The sequence below is a fragment of the Panthera tigris genome, chromosome X (genome assembly GCF_018350195.1).
Source record: "Panthera tigris isolate Pti1 chromosome X, P.tigris_Pti1_mat1.1, whole genome shotgun sequence".
In the NCBI taxonomy this organism is placed as follows: domain Eukaryota; kingdom Metazoa; phylum Chordata; class Mammalia; order Carnivora; family Felidae; genus Panthera; species Panthera tigris.
Window position 1 is genome coordinate 69,476,911 of NC_056677.1, and position 12,683 is coordinate 69,489,593.

General features: G+C 34.1%; 1 protein-coding gene across 4 annotated transcripts in view; it reads right to left on the bottom strand.

Annotated features, from left to right (window-relative positions):
• The window catches only part of HDX (highly divergent homeobox), a 172,438-nt gene that overhangs the window by 122,763 nt on the left and 36,992 nt on the right, over positions 1 to 12,683 (bottom strand). For all 4 annotated transcript variants that reach the window (XR_006213576.1, XM_042975187.1, XM_042975188.1 and 1 more), the window contains exons 2-3: positions 10,954 to 11,100; positions 2,763 to 3,875 (exon numbers count right to left, since the gene is read on the bottom strand). Coding sequence is in view for 3 of the 4 variants with exons in the window: in XM_042975187.1 (XP_042831121.1) it covers positions 2,763 to 3,875; positions 10,954 to 11,100 (1,260 nt within the window). In the remaining variant the exon portion in view is untranslated. The remainder of the gene's footprint in view (positions 1 to 2,762; positions 3,876 to 10,953; positions 11,101 to 12,683) is intronic.

Consider the following 12,683-nt stretch of genomic DNA (forward strand, 5'->3'; position numbering starts at 1 on the left):
TGAAATATTTTATTTGAATATAAAGGAGACCTGGGCTACCAGAGTTTCAATAATTTTCCAACTATAATGTCATATGTATAAGACAGTTTATGTGCCAGGGAATGTAAAAGTAGCTTTGCACTGATTATGACATAATCATGTCACAGCTTTCCTGTGAAACAGATGTTACTAACCACATTATATAAATGAGGAAACTGTTAAACAGAGAAGCTATGCCACTTGCCTGAGGCCTCCCAAGTAGAAAGTGGCAGAACCTAGATTTGAGTCCAGGCCTATCAGGCTCTAAGCCGATGCTCTTCATTGTTGTCAGACTGCCTTTCTTTAAAGAGATTACTATTCCAAAAAGTTGCTAAGCTTTTTCCTTTTAAGAGGTTCTTTTATATAAAACAAATTTAATTTTAAGTGTTCTGTCAAGAAAAAAAATGTAGACTGTAAAAAAGTAAAACATATGGGGCACCTGGGTGGCTCAGTCAGTTAAGTGTCCAACTTCGGCTCAGGTCATGATCTTGTGGTCTGTGAGTTTGAGCCCCGCATCAGGCTCTGTGCTGACAGCTTGGAGCCTGGAGCCTGCTTCAGATTCTGTGTCTCCTTCTTTTTCTGACCCTCCCCCACTCACACTCTCTCTTTCTCTCTCTCTCAAAAATAAATAAACATTAAAAAAGTTTAAGGTAAAACTAGGTTAACTTATTTTTAAGGAAGTTGTTGGCTTATGAAAAAATAAAAATTAAACTGCACTTTCAGGCTTCCAAATACCCTACACAGTTGAAATCATTAGGCTGTGTGGTAAAACAGAAAAAAAAATAACCACATGATATATTTTTTACTTGGGATCCTGGTTCTGTCATGTACATACTAGCTGTGTGATCCTGGGCAAGTTACCAAAATATATATAAATTACCTATATGTTCAGAGTGGCCTATATGTCCAGAAGATTCAATGAGATCAGGTATATAAGGTGACTGATGATGCCTGGTATGTGGAATACGCTCAACAGATGGTAAATGTTATTGTTATGGCTATTATTAAGAACAACACTAATGGGGTAAAGAAGTACAAAGGAGAAGGTAAATTAAAACTGGTTTGTGTGAGGATCTTAATAGTATGATTCATTGTTACTTTAAGCATGTTTTAGGAAAGAACAACACAGAAAAATGTGTAGATTCTCAATAGTAAATGAATACTAATGATGATGACAGAGTCCTCTTCTGTTAGGGCTAGGTGCCAGAGAGATTCTTCCTATACTCTGTTACTGCTTTTCATTTTGAAGCAGGGAGCTATAAGATGGAGGGAGTTAAGAGAATTTGGTTCCTTATATTGGTTGAGAATAGCCTGGAAGCACGTTAAGTCCAGATTTTTTAATTTTTTTGTATTATTTATTTTTGACAGAGAGAAAGAGAAATAAAGAACACAAATGGGAGAGGGGCAGAGAGAGAGGGAGACAGAGGATCCAAAGCAGGCTCTGTGCTGACAGCAGAAAGCCCAAGGTAGGGCCAAACCCACAAACTTCTAGATCATGACCTGAGCTGAAATCAGAGGCTTAACCAACTGAGCCACCCAGATGCGCCTTAAGTCCAGATTATACTTAAATACTGTGGTTGAAAAAAATCAAAGTGTCTAGCTATTAGCAAGGAAAAATAGCAAACATCCATGTCCTGCTATTAAAATTCACAGAAACATGTTTTTCAGAGAAATCTTGGTCTTAAGAGATGTTCTGAGGTGGGCTTTCACCTCTCTTTTGAGATTATTTGAAGCATATCTAAACAACTGAATATGTGAAGCAGTGTAGAAATAACACCTATTTTTTACACAGGTTTGAAGTTGCTTTACATTTAAATCTGAATGTCTCTTCTCTATAAACATTTTTAAAACTTGATCAATATTCCACTTGATGTTTTAATAAAGTATTTACTTTTAGAAAAAGTAGTTGACTGAGTTACTGCATACTATGACTTCTCAGCCATCATCTCTTGGGGAAATGATTGACTTGCTTTGCCAGTTATGCATGGAAAGCACTACTCATCTATTGACAGCTTCCAAAACTGCAAGTAAAAACCATCACAGGAATAATCTATGTTCAAGTGGATGAACTTAGTCAATTTAGTCTTATTTTAGTAATGGGAAATGCCATGCTTCCTGAACAAAATAATTTTATATGTCAGGAGACATAAAATTCCTGAACAATAATTCCTGAATTATTCCTGAATTATTAGGAATTCCTAATAATTCCTGAACAAAATCATTTTAAATGTCAGGAGAAAGCTTCCATGATTATATTCCATGGGAAAAAAACTAAGCAATTTAAACATGACAAAGACAGCATAACATTCAGCAAATAGTTGACCTCAAACTACCAATTTGAAGCAAAAAATCTCAAATTACTTCAAAGTGTGAGTTAAGTGATGGGGCACCTGGGTGGCTCAGTCAGTTAAGCGGCGGACTTGCTCAGGTCATGATCTTGCAGTTTGTGTTTTCGAGCCCCACATTGGGCTATGTGCTGACAGTTCAGAACCTGGAGCCTGATTTGGATTCTGTTTCTCCCTTTCTCTGCTACTCCCCCACTCTTGCTCTGTCCCTGTCTCTCAAAATTAAATGAACATTAAAAAAAAATAAAACAAAGAAACAAAAAAAAACAAAAAACAAACAAACAAAAAACACAGTATGAGTTAAGTGACCCAGGTTTCATGTTTAACTGGATATCAAACACAGCTTTTTACACCAAACAAAGCTTTTTAAAAATTTTATAAAATGAATGTATACATTACCTGGTAATTGTTTTGGTTTTGTGATAACTTCAATTGGTTTGATGATGCGAAATGTGAAGGAAAATTACTCCGTGATGGATTTGTATTACTGTACATCGTAGTAGCTACTGAATGCAATGAGGTCCGTGGTGTCAAATGGTAGTCTCTGCTTTGATAGAGTACATTGTCTGCCAAGTCTCTAATATTCACCATTTGTGAATTTGGCATATTTCTTCCTGGTCCAGGAAGTACTGTACTTTGGTTCTCTGCTCCAAGGGATCTGCCACTTTCATAAAATCTTGAGTAGCTTGGTATCTGTGCTCCCATCAATGCCAACTCTTCTTCTTTGGCATACTCATCATCAGCATCTCCAGTCTCCATTGCAATGGACAAACAAGTTCCTTCTGCTGAACTAGGCTTCTGTGAGGCATTTCCTCCCAGAATTCTCTGGGGGTAATCACTAACAGCCAATGAAAATACTTCACGGATTTCCAAGTTTTGCGTTCTACAGTAAGGGTCTCTAATAGGTGGCTTTTGCCCACATAAGTTTTGTGATGCTAGACTCATGTGTTCAGGCTTATATGACCTCTGAATTCCAACTGGTTCAATTTTGCAAGGTCGGTGGCACATAGATGGCTTTTGAGGTACCATCATCTCAGAGGCCTGCATTGAAGAGCTTCCATAGTTTTTCTTTGTGTGACTGTATACTGAATTTCCAGCATTTAGCACACTTGTCTGTCTTGACAAGATAATTGTTTTTTCACCTAAGAGCAGAGAAGCATTTTTACAGTGTGCTACTTGTCTTTGAACAGGAATGTGCAACTGAAACTCAGTATCATTTTTACTGGCAGTCTTCTGAATAGGAATTTTATGTGCTTCTGTAATTTGTGTATCTGAATGTTTGGTTGTCCCTTGCCTCCTTGATGAACTTGCTGGACTGTATGCACCAGTTACAATGTCATCATTATTGGCAGATGTCCAAGAAGACTGTTGGCTTGATGGTCTAGTGATGTTAACTACATTTCTGACTGTAATGTCCGGAGCTGTCAAAGAGGTACTGGGAAGAGTTCCTGTTGTTGTTCCTGATTCAGAATTCTTACTACTCATTTTTCTTCTCTTATTGCCAACCCACGTCTGTAAGGATAAAAAATGATATTATAGAAATGTTTTTAACAAAAAAAGAAAAAAAAAACTTTCAATGTGATAAATTGTGTTCTCATTGTCATAGAACTATGACAATAGCCTATAATTTTTTCAAACAAAAATATACAATAAAAGAAAAAGTAACTGAAGTATAAGGTCAAAAAAGTAAAAAAATAAATAAAGTATATGGTCAGACATGTTCAAGAACTTGCACTCAATAACTATCTAAGAACTTTGATAATAGAATTGTATTATTGCTTCTCTCCTCAAAACCCATTCAATTAACCTGTAGCAAGAACCCTAAAAATGTTTACATCCCTTTTGTAGTAAATCCATTTCTGGGAATTTATCCTAAAAACAATCATATACAAAGTTATATGGAATTATGTCCATCATATATTTATTTATAATAGTGAGACATTGGAAGGATACTAAAGATAGGGTATTTAATGACATTGGAAAATGCTCATAATATTATTAAACAAATATATACTTGTAATCTTCATGTTTAACAATGTTCTATGACTATATCACAACTTGGTTAATTTAATACTGCTAGATATTACTGGGTTATTTTTAGAAATATTCACTATTATAAATCATAATGAAGTACATGTCATTGTATATGCATCTTTGTGCTATTGGTCCATTACAATGCTATCCTAGAAGGGAAAGTGTTTGATTTTTGATATTTTCAAAGTACTGTCCAAGACTTCCGGTTTCCCCACAACCTCACCAACATTTTACATTATCTTTTTGTAGTGTTTACTAGCCTAGGAGTTAATATAAAGTATATAATTGCTATTTTCTTTTGAATTTCTATGGTTACTGTATTAATTAATAAAATCACTTCCTATTAACTTTACTCATTTTTATATTGAGATATTTGTCTTTTTAAATTGATACAATGGAATACTGCTTGGCAATGAGAAAGAATGAAATCTGGCCATTTGCAGCAACATGGATGGAACTGGAGGGTGTTATGCTGAGTGAAATAAGCCAGGCAGAGAAAGACAGATACCATATGTTTTCACTCATATGTGTATCTTGAGAAACTTAACAGAAGACCATGGGGTTGGGGAAGGGGAAAAAAAGTTACAGAGAGGGAGGGAGGCAAACCATAAGAGACTCTTAAGGACTGAGAACAAACTAAGGGTAGATGGGGGTGGAGGAGAGGGGAAAATGGGTGATGGGCAGGAAGGAGGGATGTTGGGATGAGCACTGGGTGTTGTATGGAAACCAATCTGACAATAAATTATATTAATAAATAAATAAAATAAAAATAAAAGCAATTTTCTACTAGAGACAGCAACACTTTGTCACAAGTTGCAAATATTTTTCCCACTTTGTCGTTAATTCATGGTAGTTATTTCCCTCTTTATACTTTACATACCAAATAACATTTTTTTTAATGTTTATTTATTTTTGAGACAGAGACAGAGCATGAGCAGGGTGGGTATAGAGAGAGGGAGACACAGAATCCGAAGCAGGCTTCAGGCTCTGAGCTGTCAGCACAGAGCCCAATGCGGGGCTGGAACCCACTAACCACGAGGTCATGACCTGAGCCATAGTCGGACGCTCAACCAACAGAGCCACTCAGGCACCCCACATACCAAATTTTATATAGTGAGTGTATATTATTTTTATAAATGAAAAAAAATATCATTAATAAAAATAATGTAAGGGGTTGGCATTTAGTATTTGATTACCAAATATGCACTTTTATATAAGTGATTTGTTGTAACAATCTAGTATTATACTGAATTATGATTATGCAATAAGAAATATGTAATAAGAAATATTACATTCCCTAATGTGATCAGCAAACTTCATAATTATTTCAAAATACATACCATACTATAAACTACCAAAACACTTTAATCTATTATGAATTAAAGAAAAAATAAGTAAGTGAAAACATTAAATCAACTAGCCTTGCACAAACATGGTGCAGGGTATACTTGGTTAACTTTTAGGTGATTTGTTTTTGAAGACCACAAAAATTACTCAGTTCTTAATGTTTATACAATCTACATTAAAGTTTCTATAATACTATAAATAACTTTTTTTAAATTTTTTTGTTTATTTTTTGAGAAACAGCAAGCCACGGGTGGGAGCAGAGAGAGAGGGAGAGATAAATCCCAAACAGGCTCCATACTGTCAGTGCCAAGCCTGACATGGGGCTTGAACTCACGAACAGTGAGAGCATGACCGAAGTTGAAACCAAGAGTCGGGCGCTTAACCAACTGAACCACCCAGGCACCCCTAGAATACCATAAATAAAAGCTAACATGTATTGGATCCTCACTATGTATTTACATATATATTGGCTTCTTTTGTATAAATAAAAACACTGATGTTCAGAAATATTAGGTAGCTTATAGAAGGATATCCTGTCAGCAAGTGGCAGGGGAAGGATTCAAAATAAATTTCACTTGACCTCAAAGCACATTCTCCTTCCACTATGGCAAGAAACTCCTGAAATTTTCATCTTTCTTGGCCATTTTACTTTTATAATTAGTATTTTTCTAACAAGGAAAATATTCCAGAGATGTAGATGCTCTACTTTGCTTCACATGAGGCTGTCGGATTTTTAAACTCACTATTATTTAGTTTTACTGAATAGCAGAGGTGTAAACTACAAGCAGAATGACAAATAAATATAAATATCAAAGGAGAATGAAAAGGATTTAGAGTAGAAAAATGAAGGGATTTAAAGTATATACTCAAAAGAAATATTTAAATAGAAATATTTTTGGACAAATATAATTTCAGTGTATGGTTCAAAAAGGTGAATTTTACAAATGTTAAAAATAAGTTACTGTGTGGCTTTTTAAGTATGAAAAGTGTGCATATGAAGAATTATGCATTTGTTCATAATTTTTACAAAAATTTATAAGAATTACATTTTAAGTCTTTCAGTGGGAAAGCATAGTGAATTTGTAAAATTTAAATTCAAGAACTATTACATCTGGAAGGCAGCTCTGGGCAATATTTCTAAGAAAACAAATAAATGTTCTCATTACTATAAATACCTTAATACAGGAAGTTTAAGAATGATCTTAGTGTATTGCAAATTTATGGCTTATTTTAATAGTTTTACTGTTCATTATATATATTATACATAGAAATATGTACATATACCATATACAGTTGCGTATAGAGTTTATTAGATATTTATATTATGAACCCCTCGAAAAAGTAAAATGTAGTAGAATATCATGTGCATATGAAGATTAGCTAGCTAACAAACTCACTTGTCAAGAACACAGCCAACATAGATATCACAAGATACATGTACCTTACTAAAAGCACAACCCTTGCCCTTAAAACACACTTTCTTCGGGGCGCCTGGGTGGCGCAGTCGGTTAAGCGTCCGACTTCAGCCAGGTCACGATCTCGCGGTCCGTGAGTTCGAGCCCCGCGTCAGGCTCTGGACTGATGGCTCGGAGCCTGGAGCCTGTTTCCGATTCTGTGTCTCCCTCTCTCTCTGCCCCTCCCCCGTTCATGCTCTGTCTCTCTCTGTCCCAAAAATAAATAAAAAACGTTGAAGAAAAAAAAAATTAAAAAAAAAAAAAAACGAAAAAAAAAAAAACACACTTTCTTATATTTTATACATGATTTCACCAAATCTAGTATTCTAATATATAGCAAATTAGAAATTTAAAAAAGTGGGCAGAACATTGGTATAGAGATTGCAATTAGAGGCAACTTGATGCCACCAAAACTAAGAATGCCCATGAAATTTTGCTCACCAAAAATAAGAAAGAACATAACAGAATTAATGTGAGAAATAATTAAATGCTTTGGGGTACTTTAGTGAAGAAGAAAATCACCCCATATAGCTTACCATGTAGTGAGCAGTATTATTTTATACCACAGTACAATAATTCATTTCCATAATGAAACTCTGGGTCAAAAAGTAAGGTTTCATATTTTCAATATTTTCCATTGAAGTTAAAGTAGGAAAGTGTATACTTAAGAAATATTTTTAAAATTCTGAAAATAAATTTATTGCCTGAGCATTCCCAATAACTGAATTAAATTTTACTTAAAGTTATTCAGTTACAGGATACAAAATTTACCAATGCTTATAGGCTATAAATTATTCTCATTCAAAATGACTCATTGGAGAAAGAGAAAATAATGGATCAAACAAAACTGATATGATGAGAATTTGGGAAAACTAACAAAACAATACTACAGAAAGAACAAAAGAATGAAAGAAAGGAAGGAAGGAAGGAAGGTGAAAGAAAGAAGAAAGAAGAAAGAAGAAAGAAAGAAAGAAAGAAAGAAAGAAAGAAAGAAAGAAAGAAAAAGACATTAGATCACCAATTCTTGGTGTCCATAAAATTCTCTTTCAGTTCTCTCTTTGAAATTCACGGTCTCCAAACGGGTTTTTTTTTTTGTTTGTTTTTGTTTTTTTCTACATACCTCCTTCTTTGGTTTCCCTGTTCCATTACTCTACTATTTATTTTTTGCATGGACCTAACCTTTTAAGTTCATTTTACATTGGGATCAGGTTCTTAGTACTATGGGATTTGAGGGGTTTTTTTAGGAAAACACAACAAATACTATATTAAAAATAATAAAGAAAAGTCTCTTTCAAGTAGAATATTGGAGTAAGATATTGAAGGCAGGGGAGGTCATGGAATGATGAGTCTATAAACAACTTCTTTCTCCTCAGATGGGAAAAAGCAACCAAAATTGTGTTGGAATTTAGATTAGGAAGACTGAATTTCTGTACAATTTACACTCTTCTAGACAAAAAGAATCTGTTTTACACAATTACTTAAAACTTAATATTTTACTTGTAAGCTTACAATCTAGGAATTTACTTCTCTCATTCTCATTGTTTTAGATTCCATACCATTTGGAGCATAAATATAAATCTTTGTATTTCAGCACTCTCAATATACAAGTACAATCAAATAAGTTATTAGAGGAAGATTGCAATAACAAATTGGAAATATTAAAGGTAACATAGTCCACAAAGCAGCTGTTTGAGAAGGCTTTTCACTTTAAAGTAATGATAAAATAGAAGGAAAAAAGGAAAAAGTTACTCCAAGAAAAAAAAATGAGTTTATACTTATAAAATGCAATCTCATCAATCTGAAATATTACCCATTTATCCTTTCTAAGGCAATTAAACATTTTTCTCTGAGGTTTACTAAAGGGAAATAAAGATTTGAATTTACTAAAAGGACAACCTTGACCTTAAAACATACTTTCTCTCAGGGTGCCTCGATGGCTCAGTTAAGCGTCAGACTTCTGCCTAGGTCATGATCTCATAGTTCCTGAGTTCCAGCCCTGTTTTGTGCTCTCTGCTGACAGCTCAGACCCCGGAGCCTGTTTCACATTCTGTGTCTGGGTCTCTTTCTCTGCCCTTCCCCCACTCATTCTCTGTCTCTCTCTGTCTCTCTCTCAAAAATAAATATTTTTAAAAAATTAATAAAAAACATACTTTCTCTCATTTTATACACAATTTTACCAAATCTGGTACAAAAAAACATTAAATAGTCTGGGGTTCTATCAAAGAAAATCAAGCTGTAAATTCAAGTAGGGAATTCAGAGCTACCAATAGGACTATTTCTAGTTCTTACAGAAATCAGAATAAGATGGTTGATCTCATCAGATAAAAAACAGCTATCCTGTGATATTTCCATCCTATAATTTAGGAGTTCAAAGGTGAATACATCTTCTAGTCGTTAAAAAAATAGATTTTCCAAAGAATTCTGCTTATCAAGAGATTTTTATCTTTAGGGTCTTTTGAAGGGTCCTCCAAAAGAAAAATGGACTTAAAAACAGGTGTGCTTTTCTTTGCCAAATTAGCTTAATGAATGACAAGAGATGGAAAGTTGCCAATCTTTGAATTCCTAAGGTATCTTTGAATTCCTACATGTTTGTAGCATATTCAGACAAACATGAAAGGACCTATAGAATCTGTGACTAGTTCTGTTAGATTTATCCCTTGCCTCCTCTCTATCACCTTCTCATTGCCATTCACAGAAGTTTAGGGGCTCTGATTTATTTTATTTTATTTTATTTTGTATGCATTTCTTTTATTATAATTTTTTAATATTAAATTTATTGTCAAATTGGTTTCCATACAACACCCAGTGTTCATCCCAACAGGTGCCCTCTTCAATGCCCACCGCCCACTTTCCCCTACCTCCCACCCCCCATCAACCCTCAGTTTATCAGTTTTTAAGAGTCTCTTATGGTTTGGCTCCCTCCCTCTCTAACTTTTTTTTTTCCTTCCCCTCCCCCATGGTCTTCCGTTAAGTTTCTCAGGATCCACATAAGAGTGAAAACATATGGTATCTGTCTTTCTCTGTATGACTTATTTCACTTAGCTTAACACTCTCCGGTTCCATCCATGGGGCTCTGATTTTTACAACTGAATAACTATGGTTGTGATAATGGAAAATTTCCTCCCTGAGATTTCTTGTTCCTTACGCATTAGGTAACCCATTAAAATGCATGTATTTTACTTAGAAAAAAGGGGGCGGTATTCATTAAAAAGGCCAGGTTTTCCTAAAAAGACAAAAATGCTGAAATTAAAAATGCCTAATGACAAACCTTCTCTACTGCGTCACCACAACAACTGTTATTGTTACGGGCTAACAGCTAGTTAATAAAGCTAAAGTACTGACATTTTCAGCTGTGAAAAAAGGGCCTGATGAAAAAAATTCAAGTACACGAAGAAAATATGCTAGGTACACAATAGTCCCTTGGTAGATGCCTGTTTTACTGATACCATTTTGGTGGGTTATGTCCAGATTAATTCTGGGATTAAAGCAGGCATAGGATGAACAAGTAATCTTAAATGTATTCATTAGCTCAAAGGACTGGGATTTTTTTAGAGGTATGTTTACAATGCAGAAGTTTTAGTGTTCTCAAGGTGTTTACAGAAACACATACTAAATGATTACTTCTTTTTTTTTAAAGTAGTATTTTTACACCAGGAAAATGAAACTGTTTATAAAGTTAATGACTTCACTCTATGAAGCAATTATCACTTACAATAAAAAGCTATAAATTCAAGAGTTAAGACCTCAATACTTACCCTGACTACACTGAAGTCCAGCTTAGTCTCCTGTGCACACTGTAATATGAGCTGAAAGCAATTTTTACTTTGATTTGTCATTCCATTTTCGTAATAACGCTGTAAAATCCTTTGTTGTTCTACAGTAAATACAGAACGCAGATTCATCTAAAAATAAAAGAAGATACTCTGAAAATTGGAATAAAAATTGGGTATACGCAAAATTTGTATGCTTTTGTTTTTTTGATAAAGTTTCAGTGCTTTGAAGCTGCAAGATTCATTTAAGTGAACTAATTCCCAGCAATGGGCAATAATTTGTGTGCTAAAGGGAGAAAGTTATAACAGAAAATTATATATAATGAAAACACTTATTAAATTTGTTCCTCAAAACTAACTTTAAGGAAAAAATAAAAGAAAGAGAGAGAGGAAAACCTTTATCTAGTTAGTGTCAGTCCATGGGGAAATAAAGGTTCTTTCAAAGAAATAAATATTTATGTCTAGTAAAGACAGAAATGGTGGTGCCCATACATTCATGGTCAATTATCAACAGAAACACTCACTGTTCTTTGTCAAACAAGGCATCTGACATATGTCTTACAACCAGAAACTATGGTCTGAAACAAAGGGGTGCTTTTATTTTTCCTCTTTCTTGAATAAAGGGGTTCATTTTATATATTAAAACAGAACCTCTCTTTAAAAATAAACAAAGTGTTGGTGACTAAAAATATCTTTGCTTTAGGCAATACTAACAAAAATAATTATTTTTAATCATGATAGATTATAAATCAAAATTCAAAATCATGTGAATTTTACTAAAAACAAACCATCTAAAAACTACATACTTTTAATTAAATTGACACCATCATAATTATACAAGAGAAATGTTAATAATGCATTTCATCCTTCCTATAAATATGCAATGTGTTTAATATTAAGAGAAAACAACCTGTGAATCCCACAAATAAAAGGCAATGCAAACTCTTTTTTTTTTCTTTTAAAGAGGATGAATTCTAGTAGTGCATTTTATAAAGAACTCTTGTAATTACATTAAGGCAACTTCAGGTTCTTATTAAAAGTGGTCACACTGAAATTGTTATTCCTAAAAGTTTACAGAAAGAACATCCTTTCTAAGGAAATTGCCCCTTCAAAATTAGGAAAATAGCAACAACAAAAGCACTATAAGCCAAACCAAACAGAAATCATTCTAGTATACTGGATATGGAAACAATCTAGTAAATTGACATGTAAATAAAAATAATTTTCTTTCTTCTGGATATGTTGAACAATAAGGCAGTCTCACAAAGAAATTAAAAACAGTCATATAGGCATCTATTGCTATTTGTATACCTGACTTTTTTCCATCTTCCTATCTAATGTTAAGAAATCTAGATAAAATCAGATGTAGAGAGGACACAGGAAAGATGGAGTAGAGTTTCTCCCTGAAACTTTCAGGAACAACAACAACTCCACTAACTTTCTGAAGGGGATCTGATTCTGCAATGTAACCAAACTTTCAAGGATGTTTGGACCAGAGGGTAGTGATGGTATCCATCAAAGCAACATTTGCTATCATGGCTGTCAGCTTTCAGAGCAATGTGAAATTCCTTCTCCTAAATAATTCAGCTAGTCAGGAGAGGAACCAGAAGGTAGAGGGCAACTACCTAAAATATGTTAGCTGGTATGGATTTAGAAGCAAGGTATTTTGGAATGAGTTCTGAGGAGGGACATAAACTTCAATTCACTAATGTGTA